This window comes from Oncorhynchus tshawytscha, linkage group LG05, assembly GCF_018296145.1.
Source record: "Oncorhynchus tshawytscha isolate Ot180627B linkage group LG05, Otsh_v2.0, whole genome shotgun sequence".
Taxonomy (NCBI): Eukaryota; Metazoa; Chordata; class Actinopteri; order Salmoniformes; family Salmonidae; genus Oncorhynchus; species Oncorhynchus tshawytscha.
The window spans coordinates 71,766,516-71,793,923 of record NC_056433.1 but is presented as its reverse complement, the minus strand read 5'-3'; the positions used below and the strand labels follow the sequence as shown (position 1 = coordinate 71,793,923).

Genomic DNA, 27,408 nt, shown 5'->3' with positions numbered 1-27,408 from the left:
ACGTGTACTGTATCTTTACCTGCGAGGGCGTCCTGTGCCTCAAAGAAAGTGCTGAGGCCTCCCTTCACGTAGGCCAGACTGCCCTCGTTCTTCCTAGTGGCCTGCTTTTTCAGGTTACTGGCTGCCATACGCAACTGGTCAAAACTGAGAGGGGGAGGGAGGGAAAGTGGGAGCGAGATGAGAAAGAAAAGTGGGATGTGAAAGTTAAAAACTCTGTTTACTTCCATGTGTGACACCATCCCATCAATCAGAGGAGTGTGTGTGTGCGTACGATTTTCTATGTGTAACACACACAAGTGAGAGTCCGCACAAGCATGCGTGTGTGTACTTTGGGAGTGAATGTAAGTTTCCTCTGGAGGAAGAAACACAGGCCCTGTCAACCCAAAACAGCCCAACCCAGTGGAGTCTGCAGCCCTGCAGTTGCTGGCCAGGAGCAGACAGGATCCATCCGCTAGACTGGGGGGTTAGATGGAGGGGAACCATGATGGATGACAGGGAGGAAACCAGGAGAGACTAATAATAACCTGACAGACATGCTGACAAACACTGTCCTAGTATGACAGAGACCAGGGGTCAGAAGTCAACAAGAGAAAGGACAATTCCTCCACATGTCCAAAGTTTTCTTGTGCCAAGTCAGGGGTCAGGGATCAACAGGGATTGGAGCTAGATTGTATTTATTTACAGGCTAGCTCTGTTTCTGGGTCAGTGGATTGATTGGATGGACTGAGAACCACGTAAAAATTAAAATGTTTTTTTTTGTAAACTGTATTGAGGCTTTTGTTAAATGCATTTGAAATAAATTGTGATTGGATGATAAAGACAACATTCAAAAGTTTTGTGCCAAGTCACTGCATTACTTCCAACAGTGTTTCTGACTGATCTCTTGGCTAGAGGGCTGACGTTTATCAACATATTAGTTGGGATGGTGCGCTGGCTGGTACAGGAGAAATATACTTGTGATTGGCTGTGTGTCTGACCCAGAGGTCGTAGAAAATAGATAGGTAGGTCGGCCTGACCTACCTGGTGACAGAGTGGTTCTCGATTAGGTACCAGGTGGCTGAGAAGTTCTCGCTGGTGAAATCTCCACTCACCCCTGGGAACATGGCCTCCAGATCTTTCAGAGGGACCTTACCCCTGGGGGAGAAAACGGATTACTAAGAAACCCTGTGAAATGTATGTTTTATATCTTCTATGTACGGTCATGCTGTGGTCCTGTACGGTCATGCTGTGGTCCTGTACGGTCATGCTGTGGTCCTGTACGGTCATGCTGTGGTCCTGTACGGTCATGCTGTGGTCCTGCTGTGGTCCTGTACGGTCATGCTGTGGTCCTGTACGGTCATGCTGTGGTCCTGTACGGTCATGCTGTGGTCCTGTACGGTCATGCTGTGGTCCTGTACAGTCATGCTGTGGTCCTGTACAGTCATGCTGTGGTCCTGTACAGTCATGCTGTGGTCCATGCTGTGGTCCTGTACAGTCATGCTGTGGTCCTGTACGGTCATGCTGTGGTCCTGTACGGTCATGCTGTGGTCCTGTGGTCCTGTACGGTCATGCTGTGGTCCTGTACGGTCATGCTGTGGTCCTGTACGGTCATGCTGTGGTCCTGTACGGTCATGCTGTGGTACTGTACGGTCATGTTGTGGTCCTGTACGGTCATGTTGTGGTCCTGTACGGTCATGCTGTGGTCCTGTACGATCATGCTGTGGTCCTGTACGATCATGCTGTGGTCCTGTATGGTCATGCTGTGGTCCTGTATGGTCATGCTGTGGTCCTGTATGGTCATGCTGTGGTACTGTATGGTCATGCTGTGGTCCTGTATGGTCATGCTGTGGTCCTGTACGGTCATGCTGTGGTCCTGTACGGTCATGCTGTGGTCCTGTATGGTCATGCTGTGGTCCTGTATGGTCATGCTGTGGTCCTGTACGGTCATGCTGTGGTCCTGTATGGTCATGCTGTGGTCCTGTATGGTCATGCTGTGGTCCTGTATGGTCATGCTGTGGTCCTGTATGGTCATGCTGTGGTCCTGTTTGGGTCAGTTGGTAGAGTGATTGTGGGTTGGATTTCTCTTGATCACCCATACGGATAATGTATTCAGGCACATTTCGTTAAAAGCAAACACAGTATTATAGATTATGCTGCTTAGCCCATTTCTCTCTTTGACAATGAAGTTGAAAATTGAACACAATCTACACAAACAACACATAATAGGTAATGCTTACAACTGTACATAGTTTCACAAATAAGAAATAACATATCCATGACATTGTACAAAATAACAAGAATGTCCTTCTTATAATGTAATGAGGTGAAAGGTGAGTTGGGGTGTTTGTATAAAGTCATCCAGCAGGGGTCAGTGTGAGGCCAGGCTGTGCCCAAGGAGAGAGGCCCGGGCGTGGGAAGAGCAGTGTGTGACGCCTGGGTGCCCCTTGAGGACCCAGAGCTCATTAGGAAGGTTTGATCTGTGGTAATGACCCGTGGGCTACACTAACTAAACCCTAACCCCCCCCATCCAGCCTCCACTGTAATGTACTGGAGCACACTGAGCCCTCAGGGAGTGATTACACACACACGCATGCATGCACACACACAAACATCATAGAGCAGAATTATCTCAGAAAAGATGTAACGATGGGTTGTCATGGGAAAGAAGTGGGAGAGAGAGGGGGTTTGATCACCATAGAACTCTCACCACACTTTCCATTCAAAGTACCCATGCTCTTCTTAACGACCTTGTAACTTTGTTGCTCAGTTGGTAAGAGTGTGGCGTGAACAACAAAGTTTACAGATTGAATTTGCGCAAAGATCAAGTGAACATACTAAAAACGGATGCACTGTAGGTCACTTTACAAAGCTTCTGCAAAGTGGCATATTCAATTTACACATGTATCTCGAAAGAGACAGAGACAGAGAGAGAGTCAGGAAGCAAAAGAGAGAGAAACAACTTTCTCAGTCCGTTAAGTTATTCCCTCATCTCCATACCTGGCACGTTATCAAAGCCTGCTCTCACATGTTACGGATCTGCTGCTTTGCTCTACAGACAGGAAGAACATACGTATACGCTGAGAGAAACTTTGCTCTTACTATTCATGCAGTTCAGTCGGCGAACTCAAAACAAGCAGTTACAGTTGGGACATAATTACTGGAGCATTGCGGCTCGGACGAGGTTTGTTACTCTGTAGCGTGTGGACCAAAATAAAAAGGAACAGGTTGATGATGACATCCCCAGGAAGTGTTTTGCAGACCGACAAGATGACTTCCTGTCTGACCTCTCGGCAATAATAACCAGCCAGTGACATCACCACCAGACAAACTTGTTCAAACTGGTTCAAGACCTCGTAATTATAATCATGGGTTGAAACTTATTGAATTACTAAACGATTCACTAAAAGGTTGTCCGACTCCGTCCACTCCACTTCTCCTGGTCAGCTGTGTCTGGTCGGACAGCTACCCACTGTCTCTTCAATAAACAGCATTGGCTACATTCATTCATGTGATGTGTGTGTGTGTGTGTGTGTGTGTGTGTGTGTGTGTGTGTGTGTGTACTGTGCAGTGTGTGTGTCCATTTTAATGGACCAGTGTCTTTACTAGATATTCTCCCATCTTTTTGCATACTTTTTAGCCAGCAGCTCTGAAAGTAGCATCCATGAGCCAAAAGCGATCCACAAAAATGGCTTACTACGTTACGTCATTGATCGCTCTCTACTGTGTGTACGTCTTGCGAACAGTCACCAAAATGGCGAAGGGCTGAAGCTCATTGGCTGAAACTCGAATTGCTAGGGGGCTGGCCCAAGTGGGGGGAAATGGCGCCGCACAGCTTCCAGAAAGCAGTTGGTTTAAAACTAGGGATTTCATAGCTAATTAATGTAAGAGAGCAACTTTGCTCATAGATTATGCATGTGTGAATTACACATAAACACATCCAGCCCAAATTGGGCGGTTTAAAAAAACAAACTTACTAGTCGCCAAAGTACCAGAGAATGTCTTTAATGTGGCTAATAACATGAAGAGAAGAAACCGTGGTTTCTCAGTTCGGGATAACTGACTCGTTCTATGGGTTGCAGCCTACCAGTAGGCCCAGGAAAGTGACCCTGGACATGGAGGGTTTGCGGCTCAGTCAGGGGCTAACCTCCCTGGCCACGAGTGGTCACTTGGCCCCTGCCCCCTCTAAACCAAACAAACACCAGAGGGCCTAGAGCACAGACATACCAGAACTATACAAACTCAACTATACATTACAGGCTGTGCTTTCTCTGCCAGGCGCGTGGGAGGCTGAGACCACACCACACGCCTCCTATGACCATGTGTGGTGGGCTGCACTCTTTCTTTTCAACTATTTCCTTTCTTCTTTTCTTCTCTCTCCTTTAAACACAATGATTTTGTCTCCAGTGCGTTGTTCAGCGGTTAAATCCAGTTGAGCCATTGCTGTGTTGGCATAACATTTCAAACACCTCCACATGGGGATCCTTTGTTTCTGTTTACAGACCTAAACCATGACTCAAAGACTAGAACCTGTGTGTTTATGTATGTGTGTGTGTGTGTGTGGTGTGTGTGTAGTGTGTGCATGCATGCGTGTCTTGTGTGTGTGTGTGTAGCATGCGCGTGTGTGTGTGTGTATGTCCCTACTTGTCTACGTCGATGCCCAATGGATTGCTGGGGCGTAGGGAGAGGGGAGAGATGCCCTTGTTGCGGTCGGTTCTCATGTCGTAATAGTTCATCTCATCCACCCACACAGCAGACTGGTCCAGGATACCTAGAGCACAGACACACATCATCACTGAGGGACAGCCGAGATCACACACACACACAATAATAGTACCGGACAGAGCTACTATACAGTTTGTACAGCAACACAGGACAAAACAGTATGAGTATCCATACTGTAGTTCCCTGCTGCCTCTGCTTGGTAATACCGAGGAAGATTGTCTGTACTTGTGCCACTGAGTAGTCATTCTAGATTTCCTCTGATGATTGACAGAGAGACTTGTATTAGAACTGGAGTAGTTACAGAGAGCAGCCATCTTACCGATCTTCTCAGCCTTGAGCAGCTTGAAGGAGACGGTGGAAGTGCCGTGTCCTCCTGACTTGGTGCTGACGATGATCTCTCCCTTATCGTCTTTGGCTGGGCCCACATGACACACTATCTTACTGGCTGACATCCACTCACCCGTCAGCAGGCAGTTGTGACCACAGATGGAGAGACCTGAGAGAGAGAGAAATATATAGGCACGCTTACAGCAACAGGACAAGTAATAACACAGAGACACATTGAGAGAAGAGGCATGACACAATGACACAAACAGCAGTTTAATAAACCTGTCTTTAGGGGGTCAAAGTTCAGCCCAGGGTCCAGTCAGTCCTGTGTAGCCCTGGCAAGTCTGCCACAGCTTCATCATTCTCTCCACACTGAGAGTGCTGTCACTTCACTGTTAAGTGGCTCATTACAGATCTATTTACTCTACTTCTACACTTTCTCTTTTATTTATCTTTCTATCTGACCCTTCTCATGGAGTAAAGAGAAGTTTAGAGAGAAAGAAAGTGATCGAGAGAGAAGAAAGAGAGAGACTAAAAAGAGAGAAAGTGAAACCCCCCCCCCATTTGATTTATCTGACCAAAGGGAGCTACAGAGAGCTACAGATGACTGCACTTAAACATCATAAAATCCTGTGAGAGATGATCAACAAATAACCACTGAAACAAACTGTAAATAATAAAACAGTAACAAAGGACATTTCCTGCCTTTGTTCTGTACTGGTTGTTTTGTTTGAATATACAGTAGATGCACTAACTAACTAACACACGCCTGTTGCTATCCAACATCTAATTTCAGGCTACAGAGATATTAGTGGTCAGAAATGCACTACACATCAAACATCTCATTCCAAAATCATGGGCATTAATATGGAGTTGGTCCCCCCCCTTTGCTGCTATAACAGCCTCCACTCTTCTGAGGTTTTCCACTAGATGTTGGAACATTGCTGCAGGGACTTGATTTCATTCAGCCACAATAGTATTAGCGAGGTCGGGCACTGATGTTGGGCGATTAGGCCTGGCTCGCTGTCGGCGTTCCAATTCATCCAAAAGGTGTTCGATGGGGTTGAGGTCAGGGCTCTGTGCAGGCCAGTCAAGTTCTTCCTCACTGATTTTGACAAACCATTTCTGTATGGACCTCACTTTGTGCACAGGAGCAACATGCTGAAACAGGCCTTCCCCAAACTGTTGCCACAACTTTGGAAGCACAGAATCGCGGTAAGATTTCCCTTCACTGGAACTAAACAGCCTAGCCCGAACTACAAAGAACAGCCCCAGACCATTATTCCTCCTCCACAAAACTTTACAGTTTGCACTATGCATTGGGGCAGGTAGCGTTTTCCTGGCATCCAGTAAACCCAGATTTGTCCGTCAGACCGCCAGATGATGAAGCGTGATTCATCACTCCAGAGAGCGTGTTTCCACTGCTCCAGAGTCCAAACTTTACAGCACACCAGCTGATGCTTGGCATTGCGCATGGTGAACTTAGGCTTGCCTGGAGCTGCTCATCCATGGAAACCCATTTCATGAATCTCCCGACAAACAGTCCTTCTGCTGACGTTGCTTCCAGAGGCAGTTTGAAACTCAGGAAATGAGTGTTGCAACCGAGGACAGAAGATTTGTCTGCGCGTCAATGGCGGTCCCTTTCTGTGAGCTTGTGTGGCCTACCACTTCGCGGCTGAGCCGTTGTTGCTCCTAGACATTTTCACTTCACAATAACAGCACTTACGATCCACTAATTTGAAGGGGTGTCCACATACTTTTGTATATAATACTGAAATTCTAGGGAAATGAGTGGTGGCATTTTGACAATGCCACAAATTCAGGGCATTTACATCAAAATAAACATAGACTATCCACAGAGTTTCATTTTAAGCAACAGATGTTACACAACCCACTGGCTCCAGGTCATCTATAAGTCTATGCTAGGTATAGCTCCGCCTTATCTCAGTTCACTGGTCACGATAACAACACCCACCCGTAGCACACGTTCCAGCAGGCATATCTCACTGATCATCCCCAAAGCCAACACCTCATTTGGCCGCCTTTCCTTCCAGTTCTCTGCTGCCAGTGACTGGAACGAATTGCAAAAATCACTGAATTTGGAGATGTTAATTTCCCTCACCAACTTTAAACATCAACTACCTGAGCAGCTAACCGATCGCTGCAGCTGTACATAGTCCATCTGTAAATAGCCCACCCAATCTACCTACCTCATCCCCATACAGTTTTTATTTTATTTACTTTTCTGCTCTTTTGCACACCAGTATCTGTACTTGCAAATCGTCATCTGCTCATTTATCACTCCAGTGTTAATCTGCTAAATTGTAATTATTTGCTCCTATGGCCTATTTATTGCCATACATTGTGTGCAAAAGGCATGAGGAGGTATGTCGACTTTCTTTTTTCTACTGTGTCATTGACTTGTTTATTGTGTTACTGACTTGTTTATTGTGTTATTGGCTTGTTTATTGTTTACTCCATATGTAACTGTGTTGTTGTCTGTGTCACACTGCTTTGCTTTATCTTGGCCAGGTTGCAAATGAGAACTTGTTCTCAACTAGCCTACCTGGTTAAATAAAGGTAAAATAAAATAAATAAAAATATTGAAATAGCAGCTAAAGGAATTGTGGAAGTACAAGTTATTTTCTTTACATTAGCACAACTTAAATTTGCCAGAAATGTGAAAAATGTCAAACCCCAAAATATATATGCAGTACCAGTCATACCAAAAATGTTTGGAAACACCTACTTATTCAAGGGTGTTTCTTTATTTTTACTATTTTCTACATTGTAGAATGATAGTGAAGACATCAAAACTATGAAATAACACATATGGAATCATGTAGCAACCCAAAAAGTTATAATATATTTGAGATTCTTCAAAGTAGCACTCTTTGCCTTGATGACAGTTTTACACACTTGGCATTCTCTCAACCAGCTTCACCTGGAATGCTTTTCCAACAGTCTTGAAGGAGTTCCCACATATTCTAAGCACTGCTTTTCCTTCACTCTGCAGTCCAACCCATCCAAAACCATCTCAATTGGGTTGAGGTTGGGTGATTGTGGAGGCCAGGTCAACTGATGCAGCACTCCATCACTTTTATTCTTGATCAAATAGCCCTTACACAGCCTGAAGGTGTGTTTTGGGTCATTTTCCTGTTGAAAAATAAATTATAGTCCCACTAAACGCATACCAGATGAGATGGTGTATCGCTACAGAATGCTGTGGTAGCCATGCTGGTTAAGTGTGCCTTGAATTCTAAATAAATCACTGAGTGTCACCAGCAAAGCACCCCCACACCATTACACCTCCATGCTTCGCGGTGGGAACCACACATGCGGAGATCATCCGTTCACCTACTCTGCGTCTCATGGCGGTTGTAACCAAAAATAAAAAATTGGTACTCATCAGACCAAAGGACAGATTTACACCGGTCTAATGTCCATTGCTCGTGTTTCTTGGCCCAAGCAAGTTTCTTCTTCTCATTGGTGTTAGTGGTTAATTTGCAGCAATTTGACCATGAAGGCCTGATTCACGCAGTCTCCTCTGAACAGTTGATGTTAAAATGTGTCTGTTGCATTTATTTGAGCTGCAATTTTTGAGGCTGGTAACTGTTTTGAACTTATCCTCTGCAGCAGAGGTAACTCTGGGTCTTCCTTTCCTCTAGCGGTCCTCATGAGAGCCAGTTTCATCATAGCGCTTGATGGTTTTTGTGACTGAACTTGAAGAAACGTTCAAAGTTCTTGAAATGTTCCATTTTAAGACCATGAAGGTCAGTCAAAGTAAGAATGGACTGTGATTTCTCTTTGCTTATTGGAGCTGTTCTTGCCATAATATGGACTTGGTATTTTACCAAATAGGGCTATTTTCTGTATACCACCCCTACCTTGTCACAACACAAATGATTGGCTCAAACACATTAAGGAAAGACATTCCACAAATTAACTTTTAGCAAGGCACACCTGTTAATGGAAATGCATTCCAGGTGACTGCCTCATGAAGCTGGTTAAGAGAATGCCAAGAGTGTACAAAGCTGTCATCAAGGCAAAGGGTGGCTACTTTGAAGAATCTCAAATATAAAATATATTTTGATTTGTTTAACACTTTCTGGGGTGTTTGACGTCTTCACTATTATTCTTGAATGTAAAAAATAGTAAAATAAAGAAAAACCCGTGAATGAGTAGGTGTCCAAACTTTTGACTGATACTGTATATATTTAAAACAAAACAATTATTGTAATTCTGTAAAAACAATTAACCCATAATTCTAAATAATTGAATAGCTTTGGTCAATTACATTTCGATCAAATTGAATAAAAACAGTATATGCAGTATTTAGTTAGAGTATCAAATTTATATTTTTTGTGGTAACAAAATGTCTCCTTTTTAACAATAAATCATCATAACTAATATCCCTACATATTGACTACCATATTAATAAAAGATTCCCGTCAATGCTATAATAATCTTTACATTTTAAATTCAACATTTTGACAAATACATCTTTACCACAAAGGTTAGAAAATATTATTTTAGGTCTAAATTCAATTAACACATACCAAAAACCTAAAATAACATATTATTCAGACATCATTTGTTTCAGCATTTAAATCACGTCTTTTAAATGTAGGCCTAAAATTATTGTTTAATTATGTTCTAAAACCTTTACTACAGTCTTATTTTTAAACAAAATGAATATGGGTTAAAATTCATAATCTTGGCCGGGTATAAAAGATTGTGAATTAGGCAGAGGTTTCACTCAGTTGAAAGAAACGAAAAGTAATTTAATCTAGAATCATAAAAAAGTATTTTCCCCTTGAAAAATTAATGAAAACCTTTCATTTGATAAACAGCAACAAACACTGTGTAATGTAAGCAGAGCCTGACCACGGCTGACTAAGGTCCAGTGTGTTCTGTGGTAGACTGTAGGCTAGCCAGGCTCTGGGTAAATTAATAAAAGTCACTCAGTCTGACTCTGATGAAGGGTCATAACGGCATGAACTCTACCGCACAGACTGGGAAGAGCCAGAGAATACCACACTCTCTCTCTCATACACAACACACACAAACAATTATCGACAATGCCAGTGAAAACACTTGCATAAAATTATTCAGTTTGGTACGTATCAAAAACAACCGCAGCAATGAATTACATTGCAGAAAGGTGGGCAATCTATTTTTTTTTTAAATGGAAGTGAATTGACTGTCAAGAAGTCGAATGCAAAATAACAAGTGTGTGTGTGTACATTCGTGCCTGTGTGTGTGTAAGTTTGTGCTTGCATGTGAATGTGTGTATCATACTCGTACCAACGAGGTCTGCGGGGCCAGTACCCAGGTTCTCTCCTCGGATGGTGACCTTGGTCCATGAAGTGCCCTCGTTGGGTGAGATGCCCGTCACCAGGGGGGGCTGGTGGGCACGAGACATGGTGGTGGTCACGTGTGTGCAGGAACACAAAGAAAGTCAGTCAGCAACCTGTGAACACGGCAGGGGAGAGGGAAAGACAGAAGGACACGTAACACGGATATTAGTCTAATGCAGAAACCAAGAGACATAAAAACAGCTGTAATGTGTACAGCACAGCTATAGGCTCATGTGTTATTATTTATAAGCATGTATGAACCTTTATAATGTTTTATTATACAGACTAGAATATCTTAAAAGGCTTATATTTAAAAGAGTTTCACTGTGAAGGCTACAATGTCTACAAACACAGGAGGACATGAGGGTGCTGGTAGGAGCTCTGACCGGACTAAGAGAGAGAGAAAGGGGGGGAGGAAAGGAGGAATGTAAACCTCAGAGAGCAGGATAAATAAAGCTGCTCTCCCTCATCGATTCCACATAGCCTAACCTACACAACGTGTGTGTTTGTGTAAGAGACCGAATAGCTATCCCTACCCTAATATATCTAGAGGGTGTGTGTGTAGGCCATGTAACCGCAGTGGAGGCTCCTCAGAGGACGAAGGGGAGGACCATCCTCCTCAGTGGATTTGAATAATTTAGTTAATCATTTTTAGATAAAACTTAACAAAAATTTCACATGACTGTGTAGGAACGCAGCCTGGGAGGGCATAGGCCCACCCACTTGGGAGCCAGCTCCCCCTACTGTAGAGCCAGGCCCAGCCAATCAGAATTAGTTTTTCCCCACAAAAGGGCTTTATTACAGACAGAAATATTCCTCAGTTTAATCAGCTGTCTGGATGGCTGGTCTCAGATGATCCTGCAGGTGAAGAAGCTGGATGTGGAGGTTCTGGGCTGGTGTGGTTACACATGGTCTGCGGTTGAGGACAGTTGGACGTACTGCCAAATCCTCTAAAATGACATTGGAAGTGGCTTATGGTAGAGAAATGAACATTCAATTCTCTGACAACAGCTCTGGTGGACATTCCTGCAGTCAGCACGCCAATTGCACACTCCCTCAAATCTTGAGCCATCTGTGGCATTGTGTTACGTGACAAAGCTGCACATTTTATAGAGGCCTTTTATTGTCCCCAGCACAAGGTGCACCTGTGTAATGATCATGCTGTTTAATCAGCTTCTTGATATTCCATACCTGTCAGGTGGATGGATTATCTTGGTAAAGAAGAAATATTCATAACAAGGATGTGCCCAAAATGTGAGAGAAATAAGCTCTTAGTACCTATGGATGTCCTCCAACGTATCAAAGCTCTTGCAGCATGAACTGACATGTTTTCCACCCAATCAAAAGATCAAATAATAATTATTGTACTGAAAGCATAAGCTACAGCTAGCTAGCAGTGCAGTGCATAACATCTGGTGAGTAGTTGAACAATTAACAAATGAATTTATTCAAAACTGAAGACGCGGGAAAGAGGCAGAGAGACAGCTAGCTATATTTCAGTGTCTTTTTTTCACTTTCATTTACTTAGCTAGCGAACGCAGCTAGTTAGTTTAGCCTACTCAAACACCCGGCTCAAAAAGAGAGGGATGCTAGCTAGCTATGGCTATCCAACACTGAACTCTTCCAAGGTTTTATTAACTGATTGTCTTCGGTGCCCACCAGTGTAACTGCTAAACATGGTTAAGCATGTTACTGCTCTGCAATTCACAGTGAGTGCATAGGGGAGAGTGGGGCTGAATGTAACACCGGTCAATTGTAGGGTAACTTGGGGTAGAACGCAACTCTACCTCAAAATCATTTTTTGGAAGTGACTTAGAAATGGTAATGAGACAGATAATATTTTTTGTTGATCAAGAGTAGTGGCAACCAGAGAAAGTGTTGGGGGGGAAAACTTGTGACATGAAGTGGTTTCTGTGAGAAGTACAGGCTGTGTGCGTGTTACCCCGGGTGGAAAGTCACCCCAAGTTACACCAACAGGTAGGCCTACATTATAATCACTGTGCAAGTTTTTGGGGACATAAAACTTGCACACTGACTCAACTCCAGCCACTTTAATAATGGGAATTGATGGGAAATGATGTAAATATATCACTAGCCACTTTAAACAATGCTACCTTATATAATGTTTACATACCCTACATTATTCATCTCATATGCATACGTATATACTGTACTCTATATCATCGACTGCATCCTTATGTAATACACGTATCACTAGCCACTTAAACTATGCCACTTTGTTTACATACTCATCTCATATGTATATACTGTACTCGATATCAGCTACTGTATCTTGCCTATGCTGCTCTGTACCATCACTCATTCATATATCCTTATGTACATATTCTTTATCCCCTTACACTGTGTATAAGACAGTAGTTTTGGAATTGTTAGTTAGATTACTTGTTGGTTATTACTGCATTGTCAGAACTAGAAGCACAAGCATTTCGCTACACTCGCATTAACATCTGCTAACCATGTGTATGTGACAAATAAAATTTGATTTGATTTGATTTATCAATAGGATAATATCTAGTTAAAATATCACATTTGGGATCTGGCTAATGATTAGCCCAATTGGGTCAATGCTCCAGCCTATTTATTTGCACTTTGCTGCATCAGTTGGGCAACAGGTTATAATGTTTATTGCTAATAGCTTATCTGTTCATATGGACCATGCATAGGCTATATACATGGCCCAATATGTTAAAATAATTTAAACAAATCATTTTATCAATATGCTATTGGGCTCATTTCTGGAGTTGGAAATTATATGTTAGATGGAGTCAGCATACGTATATTTTCAGTCATTTTGGAGTAGAATGTCCTTTTAAAAAGTCACCAGAACTGAGCTTCTCAATCCCCCCCGCCTTTAACACCCCTCCGCAACCTTTCCCCCCACTGTCACTCACAGAACAAACACCAATCATCACCGTAGAGATGATATGCCAGCATGGAAGAGAAACAGCTAAAAGATGGCTAAAAAAATAAAATCTTCATAAAATTTGAAACTGTTTAGCATTTTATAATTTAAAATGGAGGAAAATATACGAGGAGGTCTAAAAAGCCTGTAGAACAAGTGGTGTCCAAGACATTTTTCATCACAGATGTGTGTTAAGAAATAGGTGCCAGGTCTGGTTGAGGTTGAACAACCTTACCTCTCTGTAACCACTTTGCTTTCTAACACTAAAGCCAAAACACGTTCTCTACAAACAAGACAGGAGCTCACACGGAACACAGCAGCAACAAGGGAACCAACGGTGATGCAGCATCATCATCTCAGTGTACATTTTTTGATAAACTCAACAAGTTTAATAAGACGAAGTTTACAAAAAATACAACATGTAAAAAATGTTTTTAAAAAAACACTCCTTCAAAATTATTCAGCACATTCACAAAAGCACACATCCAACCACTCCAGAGTGGCACCTAGCTAGCTACACACACACACACACTCCAGTGGCACCTAGCTAGCCACACACACACACACACACACACACACACACACACACACACACACACACACACACACACACACACACACACACACACACACACACACACACACACACACACACCAGTGTGGCACCTAGCTAGCTACACACAAAGAATGATAGAACAGCAGTTCTACTAGGCTATAATATGAGTTCACACACACACACACTACAGAGATGGCGGTCTGATAACTCAAAGGGGATGTAGGACCAACTCATGCAGCCTAATCTAACCTCTGCTGCAGTGTGCTTGTCAGAGGTTATCTAGGGGCAGGGGATCTGACATGGAGAAGATAAGAGGCTAACAGGCCTTAAACAAGCGCCTCGTCTGTCGTTCATCAAGCCCATATCTTTAGAAGGGGAGTTTGAGTGGAGGGGGCAGTGGGGAATATAGGGGTTAGTCTGTCTTCTTCTGCACAAAATGTCTACAACTGTTGTGTTTCCTCAACAGGAGTGTTTCTATCCCCATCTTGTGTACACACACACACAGGCTAGGAAGAATGACAGCTCTGCTCGGTTGCATGCGAGGGGCCCGAGCTGGAGCTGTGTGGTCTCTGTGTATGTGAGAGAGTGTGTGGAGGGATCTGTGCTGCGGAGTGGAGGGGTCTGGGCAGTGTGTGTGTGTGTGGTCTGGCTGTGTGGTCTCTGGCTCGGGCCTGGGGAGAGCATGCTGACGGCTGGGATGAGAAAAGAGCGCTGTGTTTACTTTACTCTGGGGGCCATGCATGGACACGGGAACAGTGCCCAGACCCCTCCACTCTGTAACACACACAGACAGAGCACGGAGGCTCTTGCACGAGCCACACGTCACAAGCTAGTGGAACAACCCTGTCAGTGACAATTGAGGCATAGATGTTACATTTTGAATAAACATTTTATGTAGGACTATGTCCATTATATTGACCAAGCTCTTAGATATGACAGGAACAGAAACAAAACTAAGCTGTATCAAAATGAACTCCAGAATAGGACTGCCTATTCAGGTTTCACTAGGTTATTGTTCATTGCCATGCGTCATACTGTTACTGAAAAAATGTGAAGAAAAAAAAAAACAGGTAAGCTAAGCAACAGTATTTGCATGACTGTACTGCAGATTGTTTTGTTTATTAGTTCTACATAAATCCTCTAGGGGGCACTAAAGGACCCTCTTTGGAAAGCCTACAATAAACCACCTGAAAATCAAGTAGGCTAGACAATGCACACAGTACATTAATAACAATTAAAGTCATATAAAAAGGCAGTTAAGGACTGCTCTCTCCTGTTCTCTCTGCCGGTTTCTTCTTAACGTTCTCGTGGTTTATCCTGTGTTTATACAACGGGTGGGTCTAATCCTGGAAGCTGATTCGTTAAAAACGCATTCCAACCGATGTCTAGTCCACAAGTTTACGTTGAAATGCCTATTTACTCGGTTCCATCTCACTGCACAATCCACTGTCTCAGCAGCCCAGCCAGACAATTAATACACGTGATCGCTAATGTAAAAAGCATCTAGACAATATCTCCCATTTCTTTTAGACTAGCATTTGGTTTTCAATAACGGAGATTTGTATAAACCTTGCCATCTGTCTCTCTGACATTTGCAACATTGGATTTCAATACTGAAACAATCTCCAGCTGTCCCATAGTAATGAACGTGTACGGAGTCGGGAGGAGACAGACAGGCAGCGTTTCTCTGACAGTCAAAATTTTTATGGCCATATAAAAAGAAATGTCAATAGAAAACCCGTCAAAGGAAACGAAATGCTAGTTTGCAGTCTTTCCCACTTCAACTTGAAGTGACCATGTTAACGGTGTTGGTGTTGTGTTAGCTGTGTTGGTGTTGTGTTAGCTGTGTTGGTGTTGTGTTAGCTGTGTTGGTGTTGTGTTAGCTGTGTTGGTGTTGTGTTAGCTGTGTTGGTGTTGTGTTAGCTGTGTTGGTGTTGTGTTAGCTGTGTTGGTGCTGTGTTAGCTGTGTTGGTGTTGTGTTAGCTGTGTTGGTGTTGTGCTAGCTGTGTTGGTGTTGTGTTAGCTGTGTTGGTGTTGTGTTAGCTGTGTTGGTGTTGTGTTAGCTGTGTTGGTGTTGTGTTAGCTGTGTTGGTGTTGTGTTAGCTGTGTTGGTGTTGTGTTAGCTGTGTTGTTGGCTAGCTCCTCTGAACAACGGTGTCCTGATGAAAGAGCACATTTTCTATGCCAGGTGAAATCACGCATCATTAGCTCATTTATGGATGTAGCCAACTACAATGTCACTAGAAAACAGCTTAAACAAATGCAAATGTAGATACTTTGTTGTTATTCTGGCTGCACTGTTTGACGTGACTGTAAATTAGCTGTAGTTGGCTAGCTAGCAAGCAAGGCATAAGAACGTTGCCGGCCAGTAGCATGGCAATAGAACATTTAGAAAGAACGACTGGGTCGCGTTTATAGATACAGAACCGATAAAACGAACGAGCCGACTTGGTTAGCAACCTTAGATTTGTGTCGGGACTATATCTTGTGGAAGGATGAAATAGTATGAATAAATTTATCAAAATAAAGTTAATGAAAATATGTAAATCAATATTTGAATATGTTGGTAAAACATCCGTAATGTGGCCAATGAGTAGGAAGATGTTTGATAATGAAGTGATAATCAACACCCGTGCCCAATATCCTCCAAACACCGGCTGCTAGGGTATCATCAATTAATTATCAAACATCTTCCTACTCAAATCAAATCAAATTTTATTTGTCACATACACATGGTTAGCAGATGTTAATGCGAGTGTAGCGAAATGCTTGTGCTCATTGACCACATTACGGATCCAGAAGCATTGTCTCGCTATACATTGACATTGTTTACATTTAAATCATATAGCAGATGCTCTAATCCACATAGAAATATTTTTTACCTAGTCGGCTCAGGGATTATAACCAGCAACCATTCAGTTACTGGCCCAATGCTCTTAACCGCTAGGCTACCTGCCGCCCTAGGCAACACCTCCCAGTCTACGTCTCGCTCTCTCTCCCTCAGTGCAGTTGTTCTAAATGGGCTAAAATGGCAGGTTTGTTTTACTTGGAAAGGGACTTATAAACAGAGTGACTGCCCCTCTATTTGGTAGATCTGTCACACTAGATCCTACTAGGTCTTGATAAGCAACAGAAACAGAGCTAACAAGCCCAGGGAGAAAGGAGCTCTCTGGTTAAGGAAGACTGCATGTAGCCCAAGTTATGTCCCAAATGGCACCATATTCCTAATATAGTGGACTACTATTGACCAGATCCCTATGGTAGTGCACTAGCCTATAGTGAGTTGGGTGCCATTTGTGACACAAACGTTGTATGGTCTGAATATGAGAAATAGCTTTTTTCATAGGAAGTATTTTATACGGTATATTTAAGAACAGATAAAAACCTTATAGGACTATGCCCTAGGACATCTGCACACTTCAAATAATATACCCCACACCCACACACGATCCCAGGACACTGTTCTGTTTTAGAAAGACGCTAAGGAGAGCAAATAAGTGTTTTGTGATATATATATACCCAACCTAGGATGCGTGCACTAACAAACCCACACACAAGCCAGCATTTAAGCACACACAGCATGCCCACACACACACTTCCCAGGCAGTGTGAGTGTTGATCATCGGTCTGTCATATGGTCCCCCCTCTGAGAGTTTGTCTGGGTTTTAGGGGTTTGGCTGATTTTCCCCTGCTGTTTAGGTTAATGAACTGGACAGGAGGAAAGGTTCTGGGGAGAGCAGAGGGCCGAGAGGGGGATAGCAGCAGCTTGACAGGGGGGTGATTTCACTTACTGCTCACAAACGTAGACCTTAAGTGGTTTATTTAAGTCATCTTATTCCTAAACTTTGACTTACTTACTACTTCCAGCATGCGTCCCTTTCATCCCTCCTCATCTCTCTCTACTGCTACAGAAGGACTGAGTCACTGTGAGAACAACCTGGGGGGTAGAGAGGGTGGTCAGAGAGATGTCCCCTTGGTTGTCAGGGGTGATATCCCTACTGGAGACAGCAATGGGCTGAGTTTACAAACTGGGCTTGTTAAGGAAATCCTGATGTTAGCTCATGTTACACACAACTGGCCTGCCTATTCTGAATTACACAGATAGTATGTAGTGTAGTGGTCCACTTCACTCTGATCTGAGCTCTATGTATTGTACTGTTTCTCATATCCCCAAGTAGGAGTGATTGACAGGTGAGAGGGGGTTAGGTGTATGTTCTGTGTGATGGTCTGGACTAGGGGCACAAAGGAACCCTTTCAGACATCTCTGTCTGCCCCCCACACCGCCATGCCTGCCCACCACACCGTCACCACTGCCTGCCTCCCCATCAGCGCTGCTACCACTAAGCCTCCCCAGTACCCCATACTAACACTCTCCTCAGCCCCCCAACATTACACAAACACCAGATTCCATCAAAGATTCCCCTCAGTCTGAATGCACAGAGCTGGCCAAACATCCTGGCCTGGTATGACCGGCTCTGATCTCTGATCTGACAGGCCAGCGATTTAAGAAACCATTCCTCACTCAAAACTCACACCAGAACTCATACAGATTGCTTTGAACTGGCCCTCAGTGGCAGACTGGCAGGGGACAGATAGAACACTGCCAAGTATTTCACAGACAGCATCAGTTAGGCTACACTCTCTCTGATGTGTGCATTAAAGAAAAAGTAATGGGATCAAATAAGTTTCAGAAGACTGACAACAAGGCTCATACATAGGCTAGTTTTATTTTGAATCAAATGTTACATTTTGATAAGGCAGGAATCGATTACAAATAGACAACTTCAAATCAGCACTATTGTGTAAAACAAACAACCAAATAATCTGACTCATAATATGTTGTCATTGCAGTGCCATTTATGTTTTTGGGCAGACAGACACTTTTTATTATTGAATCTGTTGGCCAGTCAAGCCTTCCACAATGAGTCAGCACTTCTCAGCCAATCCCAACACAGGACAGTAAGAGGGTCCCGGAGAGGACTAGACCAGAGCCATCAGGCGTCTGGGTTTGGCTCTCTCCATCCCCTCTGTCTCCTCTCCCGTTTGTTATCCTTTGGCTGGCTCTGTTTGTCTGTTTGTTGGTCTGAAATTATATTTTTAAGATCTAACTTAAGCATAGGCACCAATTTCTCCTCTCAGAATCCTGGATAAATAAACAGAACAGTGAAATGTGGGCGTATGAATGCAGGCTGATGTTTGTAGAGGGTTTAAGATGTGGAGACAGAAAGCTACATAATGAGATGCTATGAGGAGACAATGTTTAAACCTTGGTAATGCCGTGTCATAAGTACAGTAACTTTGTTTACATACAAAAACATGGATCATCACGATGAGCGTGAGAAAAAAAATGTTCCTCACAGTAAACCACAGACTAGACCTATTAAACTGGACAATACCAAAACAGCTCCTTTAGCCTAAATTGCAAACAAACAGTGAATTGAGTGGTTCCTTCTGCTAGTGTATCATGTTATTAAAGGGTTATTACAGGGTGGTTACAGAGTTGTACCATGGCATTGATAAACACTGTTTCTGATTGGCTTGAAGGGCATTCTAGAGTGTGCATTATTTCCCGATGATGCACGGTAAATCGGCACGGTAGAATTCAATGGCTATAGTTCATTCTTACATGTTTTGTTTGAGCTGCTTTTGAAAGCAAAAGTCGAATTTAAAACATTATTGAGATTGTTGAATTTGATTTTTATAATAGCAAGCTAGGACTGCAAGTCTGTTCGTTTGGTTACCATGGCAACTACTGTAGCTATAGTAAACTTGCTAGCTACAGTGCCTTGCGAAAGTATTCGGCCCCCTTGAACTTTGCAACCTTTTGCCACATTTCAGGCTTCAAACATAAAGATATAAAACTGTATTTTTTTGTGAAGAATCAACAAGTGGGACACAATCATGAAGTGGAACGACATTTATTGGATATTTCAAACCTTTTTAACAAATCAAAAACTGAAAAATTGGGCGTGCAAAATTATTCAGCCCCCTTAAGTTAATACTTTGTAGCGCCACCGATTGCTGCGATTACAGCTGTAATTCGCTTGGGGTATGTCTCTATCAGTTTTGCACATCGAGAGACTGAAATTTTTTCCCATTCCTCCTTGCAAAACAGCTCGAGCTCAGTGAGGTTGGATGGAGAGCATTTGTGAACAGCAGTTTTCAGTTCTTTCCACAGATTCTCGATTGGATTCAGGTCTGGACTTTGACTTGGCCATTCTAACACCTGGATATGTTTATTTTTGAACCATTCCATTGTAGATTTTGTTTTATGTTTTGGATCATTGTCTTGTTGCAGTTCATCCAGAGTGATCATGGGCCTCTTGGCTGCATCTCTGATCAGTCTTCTCCTTGTATGAGCTGAAATTTTAGAGGGACGGCCAGGTCTTGGTAGATTTGCAGTGGTCTGATACTCCTTCCATTTCAATATTATCGCTTGCACAGTGCTCCTTGGGGTGTTTAAAGCTTGGGAAATCTTTTTGTATCCAAATCCGGCTTTAAACTTCTTCACAACAGTATCTCGGACCTGCCTGGTGTGTTCCTTGTTCTTCATGATGCTCTCTGCGCTTTTAACAGACCTCTGAGACTATCACAGTGCAGGTGCATTTATACTTGATTATAAAGACTTGATTACACACAGGTGGATTGTATTTATTATCATTAGTCATTTAGGTCAATATTGGATCATTCAGAGATCCTCACTGAACTTCTGGAGAGAGTTTGCTGCACTGAAAGTAAAGGGGCTGAATAATTTTGCACACCCAATTTTTCAGTTTTTGATTTGTTAAAAAAGTTTGAAATATCCAATAAATGTCGTTCCACTTCATGATTGTGTCCCACTTGTTGTTGATTCTTCACAAAAAAAAAACAGTTTTATATCTTTATATTTGAAGCCTGAAATGTGGCAAAAGGTCGCAAAGTTCAAGAGGGCCGAATACTTTCGCAAGGCACTGTACTTGTTGAACACATTTCTACCGGCAAATGAACACATTCTAGTGGAAAATGTGTTAAATTATAGCCATGGTATAAAAGGGATAATCAATTCGAGGCTCTATAAGTTCTCTAGAAAATAAGGCAACTCCGTGAAAGGTCATTCCCACTCCGCTAGTACGTGTCCTGGAACACACCTTTTTCCAAGTCGTTCATTATTATCATTAAGTTTGCCGATGACACAACAGTGGTAGGCCTGATCATCGACAATGTCGAGACAGCCTATAGGGAGGAGGTCAGAGACCTGGCCGTGTGGTGCCAGGACAACAACCTCTCCCTCAACGTGATCAAAACAAAGGAGATGATTGTGGACTACAGGAAAAAAAGAGGACCGAGCACGCCCCCATTCTCATCGACGGAGCTGCAGTGGAGCAGGTTGAGAGTGTCAAGTTCCTTGGTGTCCACATCACCAACAAACTACCATAGTCCAAACACACCAAGACAATCATGAAGAGGGCACAACAAAACCTATTCCCTCTCAGGAGACTGAAAAGATTTGGCATGGGTCCTCAGATCCTCAAAAGGTTCTACAGCTGCACCATCGAGAGCATCCTGACTGGTTGCATCACTGACTTGTATGGCAACTGCTCGGCCTCCGACCGCAAGGCACTACAGAGGGTAGGGCGAACGGCCCAGTGCATCACTGGGGCTAAGCTCTCTGCCATCCAGGACATCTATACCAGGCAGTGTCAGTGGAAGGTCCTAAAAATTGTTAGACTCCAGCCACCCTACTCATAGACAGTTCTCTGTGCTACCGCACGGCAAGCGGTACCGGAGCATCAAGTCTAGGCCCAAGAGGCTTCTAAACAGCTTCTACCCCCAAGCCATAAGACTCCTGAACACCGAATCAAATGGCTACTAGAGGTCAACCGATTAATTGGAATGGCCGATTAATTAGGGCCGATTTTAGGGCCGATTTTACAATCGGTAATCTGCATTTTTGAACATCGATTATCGCAGATTACATTGCACTCCACCAGAAGACTGCTTGGCAGGCTAACTACCTGATACGCGAGTGCAGCAAGAAGCCAAGGTAAGTTGCTAGCTAGCATTAAACGTATCTTCTAAAAAAAAATCTTAACATAATCACTAGTTAACTACACATGGTTGATGATATTACAAGTTTATCTACCTTGTCCTGCGTTGCATATAATCGATGCGGTGCCTGTTAATTTATCATCGAATAACAGCCTACTTCGCCAAACGGGTGATGATTTAACAAGTGCATTCGCAAAAAAAGCACCGTCTTAAAATCAATACACAAGTATATATTTTTAAACCTGCATATTTAGTTAATATTACCTGCTAACATGAATTACTTTTAACTAGGGAAATTGTGTGACTTCTCTTGCGTGCAAGCAGAGTCAGGGTATATGCAGCAGTTTGGGCCGCCTGGCTCGTTGCGATCTGTGTGAAGACCATTTCTTCCTAACAAAGACTGTAATTAATTTGCCAGAATTGTACATAATTATGACATAACATTGAAGGTTGTACAATGTAACAGCAATATTTAGACTTAGGGATGCCACCTGTTAGATAAAATACGGAACAGTTCCGTATTTCACTGAAAGAATAAACGTTTTGTTTTCTAAATGATAGTTTCCGGATTTGACCAAATTAATGACCTAAGGCTCGTATTTCTGTGTGTTATTATATTATAATTAAGTATATGATTTGATATTTGATAGAGAAGTTTGACTGAGCGGTGGAAGGCAGCAGCAGGCTCGTAAGCATTCATTCAAACAGCACTTTCCTGCATTTGCCAGCAGCTCTTCGCTGTGCTTCAAGCATTGCGCTGTTTATGACTTCAAGCCTATCAACTCCCGAGATTAGACTGGCAAAACTATAGTGCCTATACGAACATCCAATAGTCAAAGGTATATGAAATACAAATGGTATAGAGAGAAATAGTCCTATAATTCCTATAACTACAACGTAAACCTTCTTACCTGGGAATGTTGAAGACTCATGTTAAAAGGAACCACCAGCTTTCATATGTTCTCATGTTCTGAGCAAGGAACTTAAACATTAGCTTTTTTACATGGCAAATATTGCACTTTCACTTTCTTCTCCAACCCTTTGTATTGCATTATTTAAACCAAATTGAACATGTTTAATTATTTATTTGTGAGTAAATTGATTTAATTGATGTATTATATTAAGTTCAAATAAAAGTGTTCATTCAGTGTTGTTGTAATTGTCATTATTACAAATAAAAAAAATGTTTAAAAAAAAAATATATATATAATATATATATAAAAAAATCGGACGATCGTTATCGGCTTTTTTTGGTCCTCCAATAATCGGTATCAGCGTTTATAAATCATAATCGGTCAACCTCCTAATGGCTACCCAGACTATTTGCATTGCTGCCCCCCCCCCTCACCCATCTTTTACACCGCTGCTACTCTCTGTTGTTATTATCTATGCATAGTCACTTTAATAACTCTACCGACATGTACATATTACCTCAACTAACCAGTGCCCCCACACATTGACTCTGTACCGGTAACCCCCTGCATATAGTCTCGCTATTGTTATTTTACTGCTGCTCTTTAATTACTTGTTACTTTTATTTCTTATTCATATATTTTTTTTAAACTGCATTGTTGGTTAGGGGCTCATAAGTAAGCATTTCACTTTAAGGTCTACTACACCTATTGTATTCGGCACATGTGACTAATGCAATTTGATTTGATTATTTTCCATAGAACGCATAGCCCCTCGTTATTATCCCTTGTTACTGTGTTATTACTGTTTTATTAGAGGTTTTTAAAGGGTTATTACTGTGTTATCACCCATCCCTCCTCTCCCAGAATCCAGTGTGGTCTGTCCTGGACTACCCTGTAGTCTGACTGGGTCTGGGAACTGACACAAGGACTGTGAAAACCAATGGCCAACAAACAAGTCTGTCAGCAGGGGGGACTGAAAGAGGGGAAAGAGTGGCTACCAGCCAGGTGGGGAAGAGGGGGAGAAAAGGAATGACAGAGGTGAGACAGAAGTGCCACTGACTCCAAAAACATAACCCTTCACTCACACTCAGCGTAACTACTCAAAAAGACTGTATGAGAGGGGCCAGCCAGCAGGTGGGGGGGAGTGGAGAGAGAGGAGGGACATCAGGGGTGAGAGAGAAGTGCCACTCCAAAAACATTGCCCCCATCAACCCTCCCACCCCTGCTGTAACCGCTCTGCTTCAACCAACCCTGGCTTAATCCTAAAGCAGCAACCACTGCTGAGAAAATGCCACAAAAATATAACCCGCTGTCGAGCATTCCACCAAAACAAACAAACAGGGGCCGTCCGGCCCACCCAACATTTCCAATTAGAGCCCTGTGAGGGGGCAGGAAACGTCCCTGTGTTCTCCCCAGGGAGGAGGGTGGGGGTCAAGGGTGAGGTACGGGGGTCCTAAAGGCTCCAACCACAGAGAGACAGAGACAGCTTAGCACTGATTTCCTGTGACATGCTATGTGTCAACTATGATGCACGATATATCGGTGAACATATTGGAATCGGCCGATATTAGCTACAAATGAAACTATCGGTATCGGCCCGATGTCAAGTTTAACGCCGATGTTAAAAACCAATGTCAAAGCTACAGTGCATACCTATATCAAAGGTACAGGAAGTAATGACGCCACGTAAAATTTGATGCTACGCGGGCAACACAGCATTCCTAACCTAGCCCACAATGTCTGCTGTGTGGATCGAGCAGTCAACAAGTCGAGCAGTCATTTGAAAGAGTACAAACATTTCAGCCGTTCTCTGTCATAGGTGATGTTGGCTTTCGTAGACTGGTCGGACACCGGTACACACTACCAAGTGCGCTATTTTTCCAGATGTTACACAGTAATGCCGTCCCTGCTATTTGCTTCATGACATACATACTATAGAACGCTGTTTGGGTTTTTGCATGTCAAAAAAGATACAGTTGCACTGTCAAAGCTTCTACAAAAAAGTCTGCAAACAAGCAAACACTGCCCATGAACGATGTGTTTACAATATCACGTTGGTAATAAACCATACATTTGTTTGACTGCAACTTCAGGGGTAGCTAGATTTAGCTTGGTACCTAGCTAGCACCAATACAACCAGCCTGAAAACCATGACCAGTAGAAACTGCAGTCATTTTCATTATTCTTAGCAATGATTTAGGAATCCTTGTGAGTAAGTACTAGCTAGGTTGCCACTTGTTGTTCACCTATTGAAATTGACCTTCAGTTCATGAAAATAAATAGCTAGCCAGCTACTTAACCCTGTTACCCAAAGCTAATGTTATAAGCAACCAGCTAGCTTCCTGCTGCTCGTGATGCTCGACCGGACCAGGTTATGTGTTGTGAAGCTAGCCACAATAAGGATTAGGCACAATAGTGGAATTTGCGGTTTGCCTTCAAAATAAAACTATGACATTGACAGTGATAAAAATAGTAGGATTGTGCCATAGTTTTATTTTGAAGGCTAACCGCAAAGTCCACTATTGTGGCTAATCCTCATTGTGGCTAGCTTCACATAGATGGGTCAGACCACCATTAATCAAATAAGAACTGTCTTGTAAATTAGGGTTATTTTACATGATGACACCTAGCGAGATAGCTAGCTCTCTAACTATAGCAACTGAAATAGATGACGTTTTGCTATATTTTTGTAGAAGAACATTGTTTGTATCCATGAGCTAGCTAGCTGTTTTAATGACCAGCACTGTAGGTGCGCGAGACGACTACCAGCATCATAGCATACGTCGATGAATCGTTGTGACATATGAAATACGAGTGATAGTGTAATCAATGTGTAACAACTACGTTAAAAATGTATGAACGCGTTAAATTGTTATTTGACTTGCAGTCATAGTCAGATCCTGATTGATCAACAAGCTTATTTGACACGTCATAGTGTTATTTGACACGCAAAGACCCAAACGGCGTTCCATAATAATCCTGGTTGAGAATGAAACGACTTAACAAATTAGCAACGAAACAGCACAGCAAGTAAGTGAAAGAAATAAGTTTTGATTAGGTTTTACTGGTAATGGGGACATACGTAAATGCCAACAAAATAACTTTTTGGTCATTGTGGTGTGTGTGGGTGTAACCTTTATTTAACTAGGCAAGTCAGTCTTATTTACAATGAAGGCGTGGACGACGCTGGGCCAATTGTGCGCCGCCCTATGGTACTCCTAATCACAGCTGGATGTGATAAAGTCTGGATTCGAACCAGGGACTGTAGTGATGCCTCTTGCACCGAGATGCAGTGCCTTAGACCGCTGCATCCATGTGTGTGTGTTAATTATTTAACTGTACTAGAATACTTAAAAGGCCGTTACAATCTTAAATATCGGTTATCGGTATAGGTATTTTTGGCAATGAAAATATTGAATATCGGTATCAGCCAAAAATGTAATATCAGTGCATCACTAGTGTCAACCACAGAATGTTACACAGACAGCGTAAAGGTTTAGAAAATATTCAGTAATTACTAAGAAAGGTTTTACATTTTGGGGGAATTTCAAAAAATCATTACAAAAATAATACATTAACTGAGAGGCCTGCACACCCACCCACACAACGCAATAATTCAGATCCTTTAACAAAGCTGAAAGGAGAACCACAAGAATACCATACCTATATTACTGTTAGTCTTCATTTTCCAGTTGATGTTAAACATACTGTATTCCTAGGTGTGATAACAGGACATGGCTTGAGTCTCATTACGTTTGTGATACCTTAAGCTGTCGACCAGCAAGGGAAAGAGCTGCCTGTGCAGTCTCTCTCCCTCCCTCTCTCTCTCTCTCTCTCTCTCTCTCCCCAATGCTCCAGCTGAAACAGCACACAGTGTAAAACACGCTAGGACACACACACAGCAACAAGGGTCTGTGCTTTGACCTTTCATTTCTGAGGATGACACAGCAGGGGTAATGTTCCTCTACCAATAAGAAGACCCCTCAACACTGATCCAACATGAAAAATGTGGCGCTCTGATATATTAAGGCAGCTGCTTGCCTATCTGACACACTTAGGCCTACATCATTTAGATGATATCTAAGCTTAAAATCTTACACAAAAAAAAAAAAAAAAAAAACTTACCAGTAACTTACATAAATGTAGGCTTCTGCCAAGTCTCATTTAGATCAGAAGTCTGTTAAAGTAGTTAAAAATTGATCCAAGGAGACTAAAGACATCATTGTTATGTTAGCGCTAGGCTCTGTATGCTATAGTTTCAAAACACTGACCTTCTAGCTACCAATTATGGATGATTGAGAACACAGCAATATGCTGCTGTATCAGTGCAGAAGGATCATCTACCAAATGTCAATCACTAAAATCATGCCAATCAGGGTTGGCGGCTGTGCAGAGGCCAGGACAGTGCCTCAGAGCCTGACATGATTCGCCTGCCCTATCTGATGGGGTGTAATCATGCAGTAACTGGCCATAATGAAAGACAAACAGCTCTACAGTGTGGGCTCAGTCTAACTACACTCTGATGCAAGCAAACATTTTTACAATGATCATTTCACATTCTCAACATACTTCTATTGTTGTCATTTCCATGAATAGCAA

The 27,408-nt window shown here is 42.6% G+C and overlaps 1 protein-coding gene across 5 annotated transcripts in view; it reads right to left on the bottom strand.

Annotated features, from left to right (window-relative positions):
* Positions 1–27,408, bottom strand: part of LOC112251310 (exocyst complex component 2) — a 93,052-nt gene that overhangs the window by 63,910 nt on the left and 1,734 nt on the right. For 3 of the 5 annotated variants that reach the window (XM_024422230.2, XM_024422233.2, XM_024422234.2), the window contains exons 2-6: positions 10,336–10,501; positions 5,021–5,197; positions 4,621–4,747; positions 1,021–1,134; positions 20–144 (exon numbers count right to left, since the gene is read on the bottom strand). In XM_024422230.2, the coding sequence (XP_024277998.1) occupies positions 20–144; positions 1,021–1,134; positions 4,621–4,747; positions 5,021–5,197; positions 10,336–10,453 (661 nt within the window). In that variant the 5' untranslated portion in view covers positions 10,454–10,501. Of the gene's footprint in view, positions 1–19; positions 145–1,020; positions 1,135–4,620; positions 4,748–5,020; positions 5,198–10,335; positions 10,502–17,721; positions 17,805–27,408 lie in introns of all 5 variants that reach the window. The other 2 variants (XM_024422231.2, XM_024422232.2) reach the window with 2 other exon arrangements.